Source organism: Panulirus ornatus, chromosome 17 (genome assembly GCF_036320965.1).
Source record: "Panulirus ornatus isolate Po-2019 chromosome 17, ASM3632096v1, whole genome shotgun sequence".
Taxonomy (NCBI): Eukaryota; Metazoa; Arthropoda; class Malacostraca; order Decapoda; family Palinuridae; genus Panulirus; species Panulirus ornatus.
This window is the reverse complement of record NC_092240.1, coordinates 12,712,501-12,727,500: the sequence shown is the minus strand read 5'-3', so window position 1 is coordinate 12,727,500 and position 15,000 is coordinate 12,712,501. Positions and strand designations below refer to the sequence as shown.

General features: G+C 42.8%; 1 protein-coding gene across 1 annotated transcript in view; it reads left to right on the top strand.

The window, feature by feature from the left end:
* Nucleotides 1–15,000, top strand: part of LOC139754411 (uncharacterized) — a 132,081-nt gene that overhangs the window by 107,039 nt on the left and 10,042 nt on the right. Inside the window, exons 7-9 of the mRNA XM_071671690.1 lie at nucleotides 1,496–1,658; nucleotides 4,281–4,417; nucleotides 5,232–5,344. Of these exons, the coding sequence (XP_071527791.1) occupies nucleotides 1,496–1,658; nucleotides 4,281–4,417; nucleotides 5,232–5,344 (413 nt within the window). The remainder of the gene's footprint in view (nucleotides 1–1,495; nucleotides 1,659–4,280; nucleotides 4,418–5,231; nucleotides 5,345–15,000) is intronic.

The following is a 15,000-nucleotide window of genomic DNA, read 5'->3' as shown; positions in this document are numbered from 1 at the left end:
ATTTCAGATGGCAACTAAATCGGGTGTTTGAAGATTCAGTAGATGTTTTTCAGTAAAGACAAATAATGTTATACAGGAATATAGAACATGACGGCGTTCATGCTTCTTCATGTAAACTTACGTATTGATTTAAGGTGTAGACATTATGTATGACAGAGTTAGTGTGGTCTAAACTTACGTACTGATTTAAGGTGTAAATATTATATATGACAGAGTTAATGTGGTCTACGTGATGCTGTTATCAAGGGCGTATCAAAGTAATTTCACCAGACATGTAACCATAAAATGTACATAACTCAGTATCTCGAGATCTATTCCATTCTATATTCCTTTCGTGCAGTGTCAGTAGTCATTTCATTCCACGTTCCTCCCAACGATGATGTATCACTTTCCACGATATGAGCTTCCTCATGTTTTGTATTCTTCTGTAAACAAATCTTTTTTTTTCTTTTTTCGATTTTGCTCGACAGATCTGGGCATTTATGTGTCAGCTAGATTCGTTCTTATTATCAAACAACTCTATTCAAACAAGTCAACCATCCCTTCCAATCCTTATTGTCTTGAAAATCACCCTTAAGGAATTAGTGATTATCGCTGATAAGAGATAAAAAAAAAATTAAGCCAGTGATGATGCTTTTCGAAACGTGTACTGTTATATTGTGAGATTTATATTGTTGTACTGTGAGATTGATATTGTTATATTTTGAGATTTATATTGTCATATTGTGAGGAATTTTGCCTTAAGGTATCGGATCAGCTTTCTATCGCTGACTCATAACAATTTTGCTGCTCAGTTTCAATCGCAGTCCAGCATGTGTGTTGATACAGTCTCTCCAAGCTTCACATCGGTCATAAGAAAAAAAAAAGAAAGTTTTGACTTTTGTATAAGCATTTCTTCGCGTCTAAGATCTTTGGTCGTAACGAGGGAATTGTCTCACAAGGCGACGTAATGAGAGAGAGAGAGAGAGAGAGAGAGAGAGAGAGAGAGAGAGAGAGAGAGAGAGAGAGAGAGAGAGAGATTGATAGGTAGATGAACAAACAGATAGATAGATAGACGATAGAGAGAGAGATGATAGATGATCATCACACTCTCTCTCTCTCTCTCTCTCTCTCTCTCTCTCTCTCTCTCTCTCTCGCATCATGCGTCTGAACTTTATCGCTCCGAAGGCTCGACCATGCACCGCTCATGCTGCTGCTGTTGCTCTTATCTCTTATCGCGTCATTAATCTTTAGAATTCAGCTCATCCGTACGCTTAGCTGATCGCGGGATCTGAGCTCAGTCTCACCATTACAAATGAGCCGAGACCACTTAAGATAAGCTTGGATCTGAGGCCACTAACACTAAGCTGGGCTCAACTCTACGCTTAGTTGATGGCAGGATCTATTTCACAACTTCACGATATACCATTGATCGCAAAACCTTTATGGATTAAGTCCTACTCGAAGTGGTGGTGAAGTACACCCAGGTCCTCTTCTGATCTCCTCCCCCCCACAGACGCACCTCGGTGTTCCGTGAGCCCTTCCCTGCGGGGCGTGGGGCTCAAGGAGCTCCTGAACGTTACCTGTCAGGTGGACGCGGATCCGCCCGACGTCACCTTCTCCTGGACCTTCAACAACTCCGTCAGGAGGGAGCAGAGTGAGGTGGTGGGCAGTAATAGGTGAGTGACGACCTCAAAGTCCTGTTTGAGTCTATCAGTTGTTTTTTTTTGGGGAGCCTCGTAAGCAGATACACGCCATTTTAAGTCGAAAGATCTTGAACAGTTAATCAAGGTGAACACACACACACACACACACACACACACACACACACACACACACACACACGCACACATTGACTATGAGTCATCAAGGGCCGGGGAGGATTCGAACCCGCATGGGTTAGAATCCTGAGCATCGCAATCGGTCTACACCTAAGCCAGGTGCTCATCCTCCCCTCGGGGATGGTCAGCAAATAGATACCTGGCTTAGGCCTGGGTGTGTGTCTGTGCATACATGCGTAGGAGTAAAGACATGGTACATATACATATCAAGGTCAAGAGACGGGGCAACACGAATGAAAAATCTCTCTCCCTGTAGCACACAAAAATAGCAATCACAGACATTATTCCCACATACATATACACACTTTAGAGTGGACATCGTCCCTAACCTACGTGAAGCCAGATATCCACATCAGCAGAATGATTAGGGAAACAACACGTCTGCTGACAGGTATTAGAGCAGCATTCAAGTATATGGATGAGGAGACATTTAGGAAGCTGTTTACATCCTGTTTATATTTCCAAGAGAACAGAGAAGGGGACCAAGTGAGGATATTCCCTCTTAGGCTCAGTCCCCTGTTCTTAACGCTACCTCGCGGGAAATGGCGAATATGTACGAAAAAAAATAAAGTATATATACAAAAGTTGTTGAGTTGAGGTAAGTATATTCATCTCGGTTTTCTTCTGAATGTATTTAGGTTGGGGGTCAAGTTTCCAAATGTGAGGAGTTTGAATCAAGTCAGCTTCGCCGAGAGAAGTTACTGATCCTCTCTCTCCAGCCACAGAAACATACACCACTCCCGCCCAACCAACCACCACCACCACGTCTAAAGTTGAAGGATTCCCAACGCGATCCTTGAGGAGCCCTTTGGCGCTGGTGGAAGTTGATCCTGGGGATGGGGTTGTTTGATCCCTAAAGGAATCGGCCTCTAGCTCTGTAGGAAGGTTATACTAGAGGTGAAATCCCTGAGGATGGTTTCTTTTTCTATGATATCGTAAAGGCGTAATCCTTGAGGAGACTCTGTTCTTTTTTTTTATACTAGTGGTAGGAAGATGATCTTCTGGGGAAGAAGTGTATTATTTGGATCCCTGAAGAACCTTCTGTTAATCCCAGACACAACCCATGAGTGGTGGAGAGAGAGAGAGAAAAGAAATTCTTTTACGAATCGTCCCTGAAGAGCATTTCTTGCGGTGGGAGAGCGATCCAGATTGCGACCTCTGGGAAAAGGGGGGGGAAAAAAAGAAGAAGAAAGAAGAGGATCTTGTAGAAATGGTCCCTGAAGAACGATCCTGCCGAAGGGAGATAACGCCGAGGGGGGGGTACCTTCCTTACAGAAGGAGGAGTAGAAGAGCGGGTCAGTAGACGACCTTTAAAAAAAAAGAAAAAAAAGGCCTATTTATGGCAGGGAGGTCATTCTGGGGGCGAGCACGACCCATTTTCTTTTTCTTTTTTTTTTTTTTTTTGGAAAAAGCCTTCTGCTTGCGGTGTGGGGGAAGGGAGGCGGCAAAGTTTCCAACGATTAGATATGCATAGCCCGCCGCGCCAAGCGAGGCTTTTTAACATAATACCGCGTTTTAAAGGTTAAACCACATTTATCATAGGTTCCCGGGAGGTCAATATAGTCTTACCACAGATAAAACCGCCTAAACAAGACTAATAATTTGGGGAGTAATAGACGTATTCTCTCCACATCCTTTTCATATAACACGCTTCCGTAACGTAATGCCTCGCTGAACAGAAAAAAGAAAAGAGGAGCTGAGGTGTTAGCGCTGTTGTGCCTTCGTGATGGACTCACTTCTGGAGCGATCTGAGGTATTATGGAGAGCGGGTTATCCGTGGTGCAGGAGGTGGTTCTATTCCCGGGGTCGAGTGGGGCGCCTCTGCCTCCAGTTGCGCTCGTGTGGTTGCTGTGGTAATGAAAATTTGGATGATATGATATCACACACACACACACGCACACAGACATACGCACGCGCACACATACGCACGCACACGCACACACACACACACACACACACACACATATATATATATATATATATATATATATATATATATATATATATATATATATATATATATATATATATATATATATATATATATAATTTTCCAAAAGAAGGAACAGAGAAGGGGGCCAGGTGAGGATATTCCCGCAAAGGCCCAGTCCTCTGTTCTTAACGCTACCTCGCTAATGCGGGAAATGGCGAATAGTATGAAAAAAAAAAATATATATATATATTCTATCTTGTTCGCTGATCCCTATATAGGGTAATACCGCTTGGAACAGAGGAAAGAACGGTACAATATGTGCATCAACTCTCTTCTCATCATGTATCAATGCAATGAACACCATTGCATTGTATCGTACACGATAGCTAGCGAGTGGATGTGATCAAATGAGGCCGTTCATCGTCTGTACCTGCCGCTACCTTTCCCTCATAGGAAACGGCGAATAAGAACGAACTGTGATATATAAGGCGTCACTGAAATCCCTCTCTTTGTCGTTGCTCCTACAGGTATACGACGGAACGTCTACGGAGCGTCCTGCTATACACACCCACGTCGGAGAGGGACTACGGCACGCTCCTGTGCTACGCCTCCAACGCCGTCGGCACACAAGAGACGCCCTGCTCCTTCACCGTCATCTCTGCCGGTAGGTGGCACCACAGAGGCGATGGTAGATGTGCCTCTTAGCTTCGCTTATGCTGAAGTGGTTATTGTGCTACCTTCGGCAGCTCAGTCTGTGTGTGTGTGTGTGTGTGTGTGTGTGTGTGTGTGTGTGTGTGTGTGTGTGTGTGTGTGTGTGTGTGTGTGTGTGTGTGTGTGTGTGTGTGTGTGTGTGTGTGGAGATCTGGAGGCCTGTGATTATGTAGAGCATAGTTTTGGTCTATTAGTAGTGGCGAGAGTACATATAGAACTTTGGCCAACCTGTATCAACTCCCTAAACCATCTTGAGATGGCTGGGGTTTATCCTTTTCATCTCTTCGGGACTGAGTGATTCATTTGGCAAACCTCTTGATTCCAGTGGGTTACTGTCTTAGACTACCTGGAGGTGAGAGTATTTGTGATACCCATCTGATGGTGAGGATGTTAGGGGAGGGGGATGCGTCTGGCGAAGCCTCTTTGGTGGTGAGGGAACGAACGTCTACCATCCTCTGGTGGGTTGAAGCGTGGATCTATTGGGACTGACTACACGGGCACAGCAGTATTGGAGAGCGATGGAGACGAAGGGATAATGTTACATGAACGACTGGAGTAGCGCTATCATGAGCTTGTGGCCATCAAGGCCGACAGCAGAGAGCATGAAACCGTGAGAGAATCTGAGCCATCAGGACCTGGTAAAGAGAGAGAGAGAGAGAGAGAGAGAGAGAGAGAGAGAGAGAGAGAGAGAGAGAGAGAGAGAGAGAGAGAGAACAACGCCCCTTCATGATAACTATTTCATTTAACCGTTTTCTTTCGCGTCTCAGGTCCTCCGGAGGAGGTGATGGGTTGTACGGTGGACAACGTCACTTCTCACTCCGGCAGCATTGTGTGCACGGCCGGCTTTAACGGTGGCCTGCCACAGCTGTTCCTCCTTCAGGTAGGTCCTCCTGAGCCCGTCACCCACAGGATACTGACTGACCCTCCAACCCCACAGCACTCGAGGTCTCGAATTAATCTGAAGCCCAGATCATGTCAACAACTTCAGTAGGGAACTTCAGGTTCATGATCACTCAGTTATGATTATCATTATCCAAAATTACACCAATGTATTGTCTACATTTCTTCAGGTGAAATTCATGGATATAGATATTCTTTTCACCACCACTGAGAACTGACATGAAAGGCTCCAAAGACGTCAATCCATACTGTCTATGGGCAACCCTGGTGGTACTTACCGACTGGGAAAAAAAAAAAAAGGACTTAGACAATAGAAAGAAATATGCTGTCTATCATAACTTTTTACGAGTCTAACAATAAAACAAATCATATCACAAGATGAAAGTCAGGAATCATCTCATTTATATCGAGTATGTGAACGCATTTGTGATCTTGCCATCACGTCTGTTAATGTCAGCACGGTTCCCTGCCCCTTTTTAATGACACAAGAGTAATGATGAAGAGCTGGTTATTAGCGCCTTGTCAATTATATGTCTTATCTACGCAATTATATTACATATGCTAGAAACTGGCATCTCAATGCTTCAATACCTAGAAAAGGGATTATATGCAATTACTGAAAGGGGCGAATCATATGTCTTTTATAGGGGTATGGAAGGAATCTAGTCCCCTCATATGTAAGTAGGTCTAGAAATATGAGATTTATAATCAACTGAGCCATCCTTGAGGGAGAGTTATAAGATTATCCAGTTAATAATGAATTTAAGGGGAACTTAATTCCCTCTCTCATATGGGTAACCTTTATTCTTTTGTTTTATATCAGGAATAATTCTATGATGATTATACTGCACTGCTTTGTACGTATTTCTATCGCCGTTTATCTCAATATTGAAGTATACTTCTCTCTATTGGTGTCTGGCTGGTTACATACTACTACTCGTATCATCCAAATATTATTGCAATACGTTTGTTGATTTCTTTAAATCCACGAAAACGACAGATGTTCCTCTACCACTCAGGAAACGACAGATGTTCCTCTACCACTCAGGAAACGACAGATGTTCCTCTACCACTCAGGAAACGACAGATGTTCCTCTACCACTCAGGAAACGACAGATGTTCCTCTACCACTCAGGAAACGACAGATGTTCCTCTACCACTCAGGAAACAAGCTGTGTTACTGGATGGGTATCAGTAGCGCTTGCACGAGACGTACGCTTCCTTACCAAATATACAATTGGCCATCCACGGCCCTCTCATTTATAGTAATCTGTATAATTGGTATTCACGATGGTACTTATCATACATCCATGATTGCAATGATAGATCCATTATTGGTCATAAACTCCGGCGCAGCGTACGTAACTTACACCCAAATTAACACGAAGGACGGAGGAGAGAGAGAGAGAGAGAGAGAGAGAGAGAGAGATTTAGTGAGTTTTGATGTAGGTTTCCGTAAAGGGAGAGAGAGAGAGAGGAGAGAGAGAGAGAGAGAGAGAGAGAGAGAGAGAGAGAGAGAATTTAGCGAGTTTTGATGTAGGTTTCCGTAAAGGGAGAGAGAGAGAGAGAGAGAGAGAGAGAGAGAGAGAGAGAGAGAGAGAGAGAGGAGAGAGAGAGAGAGAGAGAGAGAGAGAGAGAATTTAGTGAGTTTTGATGTAGGTTTCCGTAAAGGAGAGAGAGAGAGAGAGAGAGAGAGAGAGAGAGAGAGAGGATGAGAGAGAGAGAGGAGAGGAGAGAGAGAGAGAGAGAGAGAGAGAGAGAGAGAGAGATGATGCAGGCGGCCGCCAGCAGGTGGTTGTGCTCCCTGTGAAAGCAGCTGTGCCCAAGAGATGGTGAAGGAGGAGGGAACACCACCCCCAACCTATTTCACGTACGTAGTAATACCAGCGTTTAGGACATCCTCCTCCTCCTCCTCCTCCTCCTCCTTCCCTCCCTCCTTCCTCCCTTCATCACCACATTGCCTCCTCCTCTTCCTCCTCCTCCTCCCTCCCTCCCTCCTCCCTTCATCACCACATTGCCTCCTCCTCTTCCTCCTCCTCCTCCTCCCTCCCTCTCTCCCTCCCTCCCTCCTCCCTTCATCACCACATTGCCTCCTCCTCTTCCTCCTCCTCCTCCCTCCCTCCCTCCCTCCTCCCTTCATCACCACATTGCCTCCTCCTCTCTCCTTCCTCCCTCCCTCCCTTCATCATCACATTGCCTCCTCCTCGTATGCAAGTGAACCTGACCATCTTCCCTTTGGGTCGCTCCCAATCATATCTTTTTCTCCTCTAGCCTGTTGCCCTCCCTTCGTTAATTACTTTCCCTTCGTCTCCGCTCCCTTAATGCTATTAATCTATACGGCACACTTCACTAAGCCGCAGACACACCAGCTGTGTCCTCTTATAATGGGTAATATTTAATTACGGCATCACCGCAATCACCTCAGTATTATGACTATCAAATATAGAATGAAATATAACTCTCAGAGTCGATATATTCTCTGAGTTCCACACACACACACACACACACACACACACACACACACACACAATATATAACAACAAGTAACGTAAGGGTAAGAGAGATGTGTGGAAATAAAAAGAGCGTGGTTGAGAGAGCAGAAGAGGGTGTTTTGAAATGGTTTGGGCACATGGAGAGAATGAGTGAGGAAAGATTGACCAAGAGGATATATGTATCGGAGGTGGAGGGAACGAGGAGAAGTGGGAGACCAAATTGGAGGTGGAAAGATGGAGTGAAAAAGATTTTGAGTGATCGGGGCCTGAGCATGCAGGAGGGTGAAAGGCGGGCAAGGAATAGAGTGAATTGGATCGATGTGGTATACCGGGGTCGACGTGTTGTCAATGGATTGAATCAGGGCATGTGAAGCGTCTGGGGTAAACCATGGAAAGTTCTGTGGGGCCTGGATGTGGAAAGGGAGCTGTGGTTTCGGGCATTATTGCATGACAGCTAGAGACTGAGTGTGAACGAATGGGGCCTTTGTTGTCTTCCTAGCGCTACCTCGCACACGTGAGGGGGGGAGGGGGATGTTATTCCATGTGTGGTGAGGTGGCGATGGGAATGAATAAAGCAGACAGTATGAACTGTGTGCATGTGTATATATGTATGTGTCTGTGTGTGTATATATATGTGTACATTGAGATGTATAGGTATGTAAATTTGCGTGTGTGGACGTGTATGTATATACACGTGTACGGGGGTGGGTTGGGCCATTTCTTTCGTCTGTTTCCTTGCGCTACCTCGCAAATGCGGGAGACAGCGACAAAGCAAAAAAAAAAAGATTATATATATATATATATATATATATATATATATATATATATATATATATATATATATATATATATATATATATATATATGGATAGAGTTGTGCACAGGAGGATGGATGTGCTGGAAATGAGATGTTTGAGGACAATGTGTGGTGTGAGGTGGTTTGAGCGAGTAAGTAACGTAAGGGTAAGAGAGATGTGTGGAAATAAAAAGAGCGTGGTTGAGAGAGCAGAAGAGGGTGTTTTGAAATGGTTTGGTCACATGGAGAGAATGAGTGAGGAAAGATTGACCAAGAGGATATATGTGTCGGAGGTGGAAGGAACGAGGAGAAGAGGGAGACCAAATTGGAGGTGGAAAGATGGAGTGAAAAAGATTTTGTGTGATCGGGGCCTGAACATGCAGGAGGGTGAAAGGAGGGCAAGGAATAGAGTGAATTGGAGCGATGTGGTATACCGGGGTTGACGTGCTGTCAGTGGATTGAATCAAGGCATGTGAAGCGTCTGGGGTAAACCATGGAAAGCTGTGTAGGTATGTATATTTGAGTGTGTGGACGTATGTATATACATGTGTATGGGGGTGGGTTGGGCCATTTCTTTCGTCTGTTTCCTTGCGCTACCTCGCAAACGCGGGAGACAGCGGAAAAAAAAAAATATATATATATATATATTCCTATGAGTCCACGGGGAAGATGAAGCACGGAAAGTTCCCAAGTGCACTTTCGTGTAATAATCACATCATCAGGGGAGACACAAGGGAGAAATATAACAGTCAGTTGACATACATCGAAGAGACGAAGCTAGGACGCCATTTGGTAAACATGTGTTTGTCCAAAACCAAATGGCGTCCTAGCTTCGTCTCTTCGATGCATATCAACTGACTGTTATATTCCTCTCTTGTGTCTCCCCTGATGATGTGATTATTTCACGAAAGTGCACTTGGGAACTTTTCGTGCTTCATTTCCCCGTGGACTCATAGGAATATCTTGATCACGCGCAAGATTGTGATCCTTTCCAACACACACACACATATATATATATATATATATATATATATATATATATATATATATATATATATATATATATATATATATATATACGCAATCAATCTTCGACTGAAGAACGATAATTTTCGCATTACCAATTCTTTTTTTACTCCTTCATTTCTTCTTTGGGCAAGGATGAAGAATTCATACATTATATATCCGCACAGCCTGGTGCCGAGGAGAGTCACAGGTGCGAAGGGAAATTCCGCTTCACCGTCCTTCCCCCATTAATATTAACGAGAAGGCATCCCTCCCGCCCACCTCCCTGCGTGCGTGCATGCCTCCCTCCCTCCCTGCCTGGCTAAGAGTTGAGGGAGCGGCTCGGTGGCGCGTGAATACGCCGGGCGTTTTTGGTGGATGAGATCACGACGGACATTGTATTTTCCCGCAGCCTCGTCATTTGAAAGGTTACGTTGAAGGTTGCGTCGCTGTGGGTTGAGGGAGGGAGGGAGGGAGGAGGTTGGGGTAGGGAAGGGTTGGATGAGTTGGCCTACCTCCGCCACATCGCTGATAGGGGAACGAGAGGAGGAGGTGTGTGTGTGTGTGGGTGGGTGTGTGGGTGGTGTGTGTGGTGTGGTGTGGCGCGGTGGTGATTTTGTGGATGCGTTGCGTATGTGTGGAATGGATGCGCGCGTTTTGTCTTGGCGATGATAGCGATGATTTGCACAGTCCTAATTATGGCTGAGAGTGAAAATCTTTCGTGGTGTAAATCATGATGATTTACACACTCCATGGTAGCGGAAAGGGAGTGTTCTTAATTATTTTTTTACACGGTGACGCTGGCGATGATTTACATAAGCCATATGGCTTGAACGTGAATGAAACTGTTGTGATTGTGTTGGTGATGATTTACGCGCTACACATACGTGAAAGTGAAAGGTGGTGTTTCTGCCGCTGATTTACACACTAGTGTGTAAATCACACGCGATTAATTACTCCCCGCTGAGTGCTTTAGACTACAAGTTGACGGCAATTTACAAAATTAGACAGACCGTATTTGAAATGTAGTTCTGCGCAATATTAAAAGGAATCATACATTCAAATAGGCTATTCACGATACTTTTTTTTTTTTTTAAAAAAAAGATCTTAAACGATATTTTCAATCTACAATATGGATGGAATCAAATATGTCTATTGATATGCACTACTTACTTCGATGTCGCTTCAATTATTATTACTTCGGGCAAGCTTCCCAACTGAGAGAAAGTAATGAGAAGTTGCATACTAGACCATGTGAGATGGATAGACTTACTTAGTTTATCACACAGAGTGAATGATAGAGAAGACGAGGCCTTTTGGGATACAAATATATGTGGGACTTAAAAAAGCAAATGTTTACAGGAGACTTATCTAAAGGAAAAGAGAGAGGGGAGAGAGAGAGGGGAGAGAGAGGGGGAGAGAGAGAGGGAGAAGAGAGAGGAGAGAAACTCCCTGTTCAAAAGGGTTCGTCAAATTTCCCACGCTTTTTTTACACTGGGGGGGGGGGGGGGGGGGGGGGGGGGGTTATCGACGGTTTTCCTTCGTCTTTTGTGGGGGTTTGGGGAGGGAAACGGGAAAAAATACGGAATTTAGACCAGTGGTAGGGAGAGAAAAAATGAATCTTGCCCGCAGTTGCGCAAACGGGAGAATAACAATAAGGTAAAAGTATCGGGAAATCATGTGAAGTGCAATCCAATTTAGAAGACCCCCCTTTGTTAGAATCGAGGTTATACTAATGGATTCGAACCTTTCATAAGTTAGATCCAAACTCTTATATGAATAGCAAACAATGGAAAGGTTATGAATTTTGCTTTTAATGCACTGAAATATGGCTTCGCATATTTTCGCACACCTAGTCGCCGTAACATTTTTGATATGAAAAATGAGCTGAATTATGCGAGTAATATCCAACGCTGTGTTTTTCTGCGAGCGTCCTCTATAACCAGATGACCTTAATGAAATAAGTCTACGCTTAAGCTTTTTGACTATAAATTTTCAAAGCTCTTGTTCAGTATTGGAAATAATCACAGTAAAATTGTAGTCTTTGTTAGGATATAGAACCATAAAATTGTATGTATACATATATATATATATATATATATATATATATATATATATATATATGGAGAGAATGATTGAGGAAAGATTGACCAAGAGGATATATGTGTCGGAGGTGGAGGGAACGAGGAGAAGTGGGAGACCAAATTGGAGGTGGAAAGATGGAGTGAAAAAGATTTTGAGTGATCGGTGCCTGAACATGCAGGAGGGTGAAAGGCGGCAAGGAATAGAGTGAATTGGATCGATGTGGTGTACCGGGATCGACGTGCTGTCAATGGATTGAATCAGGGCATGCAAAGCGTGTGGGGTAAACCATGGAAAGTTGTGTGGGGCCTGGATGTGGAAAGGGAGCTGTGGTTTCGGGCATTATTACATGACAGCTAGAGACTGAGTGTGAACGAATGGGGCCTTTGTTGTCTTTTCCTAGCGCTACCTCGCACACATGAGGGGGGAGGGGGATGTTATTCCATGTGTGGCGGGGTGGCGATGGGAATAAATAAAGGCAAACAGTATGAATTATGTACATGTGTATATATGTATATGTCTGTGTGTATATATATATATATGCGTACATTGAGATGTATAGGTATGTATATTTTAGTGTGCGGACGTGTATGTATATACATGTGTATGGGGGTGGGTTGGGCCATTTCTTTCGTCTGTTTCCTTGCGCTACCTCGCAAACGCGGGAGACAGCGACAAAGCAAAATAAATGAATATATATATATATATATATATATATATATATATATATATATATATATATATATATATGTATATATATATATATATATATATATATATATATATATATATATATATATATATATATATATATATATATACATATATATCATATCTTATGTTATTAATCTTTGTTGCTATCTCCCGCGTTAGCGAGGTAGCGCAAGGAAACAGACCAGGAATGGCCCAACCCACCCACATACACATGTATATACATAGACGCCCACACACGCACATATACATACATATACATTTCACCGTACACATACATATCCATACACAGACATATACATATATACACATGTACATATTCATACTTGCTGCCTTCATCCATTCTCGTCGCCACCCCGCCACACACGAAATAGCATATATATATATATATATATATATATATATATATATATATATATATATATATATATATATATATATATATATATATATATATATATATATGATTTTAGGCATATCATCATTGCAGTTGGGCAATAGAATACGTGATAGTTCAACTTATTAGTCTACAGCAGTTCTAATATTAGCGTACGATCACTTCCATGTTGAAAATCACACTCCTCTTAGTTTACCTCAGCCTTATGAGCTTCTTATAATGCCTCAAGAACACCACTGCCGTAAGATACTTTCAGTCATATTTATGGCAACGAGCTGATTGATGGATGGCTGGTACGCTGATGCGGTGGTGGATGTACGATGCATCCGAACATCTTATCTTCCAAATATTGCTATGGGACTGCCCTATCGAACAGAGCAATATTTCAATATCGCTGTGGGTATGTGCTTAAGTAACTGAGACGTCAAGTAAAATTTGTAAGAACAGCAGGTAGATTGGATGTATGGATACTACACACTCTCTCTCTCTCTCTCTCTCTCTCTCTCTCTCTCTCTCTCTCTCTCTCTCTCTCTCTCTCTCTCTCTCTAGTGTTTCCGACGCCACTGTCACCTCTTAAAGAACACTAAGTATTAAAGATACGGAGATTTTTTTGTTCACTAGTACTTACCATTTTAGGAAGGCAGTAAGTACTTTCGAAAATAAAAGCTTGAAAAGACATTTATACACATTTTCTAACATTCCTTTGACTGCTAAACCATGTTCCAATAACGTGCCAACAGAAAATGGATAATCCGCTCTCTTGTTTACACATTCGTAAAATGGTACAACTAACTTCACAAACGTAAAGTTCGGACTCGTAGGCAAATATCCACTATTGACCCATTCAATTCAACAAAGGTTCAGACTCACATGTCATGAACTTTACTGAACTTGCATAAACTTACCCACAAGTAATGGGATGATCATTAGCACATATATGGCAAACTCATTGCATGCAAAGTTGAGAATTGTTAAACTATACGTAAATGGAGGTTCTTGTGTGTGTGTGTGTGTGTGTGTGTGTGTGTGTGTGTGTGTGTGTGTGTTCCCCTCCCCCGTCGAATCCGGACATTGAACGAGGCATCCTGTTCTTGTGCACTGGAGACTGATTCCCAGAAAAAAAAAATAATAATGGTGTTGATCTGTAGCATTTTAATGCTCTTTTTCTTTTTTTTTTTCCTTCCCATTTCTCGTCATTCCATTCCTATTTTGAGTGAAAGGATCGAGGACGTTCAGTCTCTCCCCCGCCCCAATAAAGCATTCGCTTGTGACCTTTGTATTGTCTGATAACTGGGACAGATTCACCGAAATGGACGCTTCACTCATCTAATCTTTCTAGACATCTCTACGTGATCTATATTTTCCCCCTTGTAAGGCAACAGAATAAAATCTGTGACCCATCCAGAGCAAAAATATAACTATTTGTCCCAGCAGTATATGCCATGCAAGATCCAACCCTCTCTGTAAGTAGGTTAAGAGGAATTCCTCTTTTCAAATTCAATTTTCGAAGCACTTTACAAAGTTTTCAGTAAAAGAAGGGAAAACTAACGAAAAAATATCTCGTCTCTTACGAGCCTAGAATGTTGATACCCTCTTAGGAGAGAGAGAGAGAGAGAGAGAGAGAGAGAGAGAGAGAGAGAGAGAGAGAGAGAGAGAGAGAGAGAGAGAGAGAGAGGATCGCGAATCATTCTTGCAAAATTTCTGCGCTGTAGCCTTACCATTCTTCCTCATACGATGGTACACCCATTTGGAGGTCACATCCATAATGGACAAGGGCAATGAATGTAGTGCAAGTGTGTGTAGTCTTAAGATTTTTCTCTTGAGCTCTTGAACAAAAAGCGTTTGGCTCTTGAGCTCTTGAACAAGAAGGATTTCCCTCTTGAGCTCTTGAACAGGAAGGATCTTATCTTTTGAGCTCTTGAACAAGAAATATTTTTCTCTTGATCTTTCGAAGAAGGATATTCCTCTTGAGCTTTTGAAAAAGAAGGATATTCCTCTTGAGCTTTTGAACAAGAGGGATTTTCATCTTGATCTTTTGAAGAAGAAAGATTTTCCTCTTGATCTTTTGAACAAGAAGGATTTTACTCTTAAGCTCTTGAACAAGAGGGATTTTCCTCTTGAGCTCTTGGACAGGAGGGATTTTCCTCTTGAGC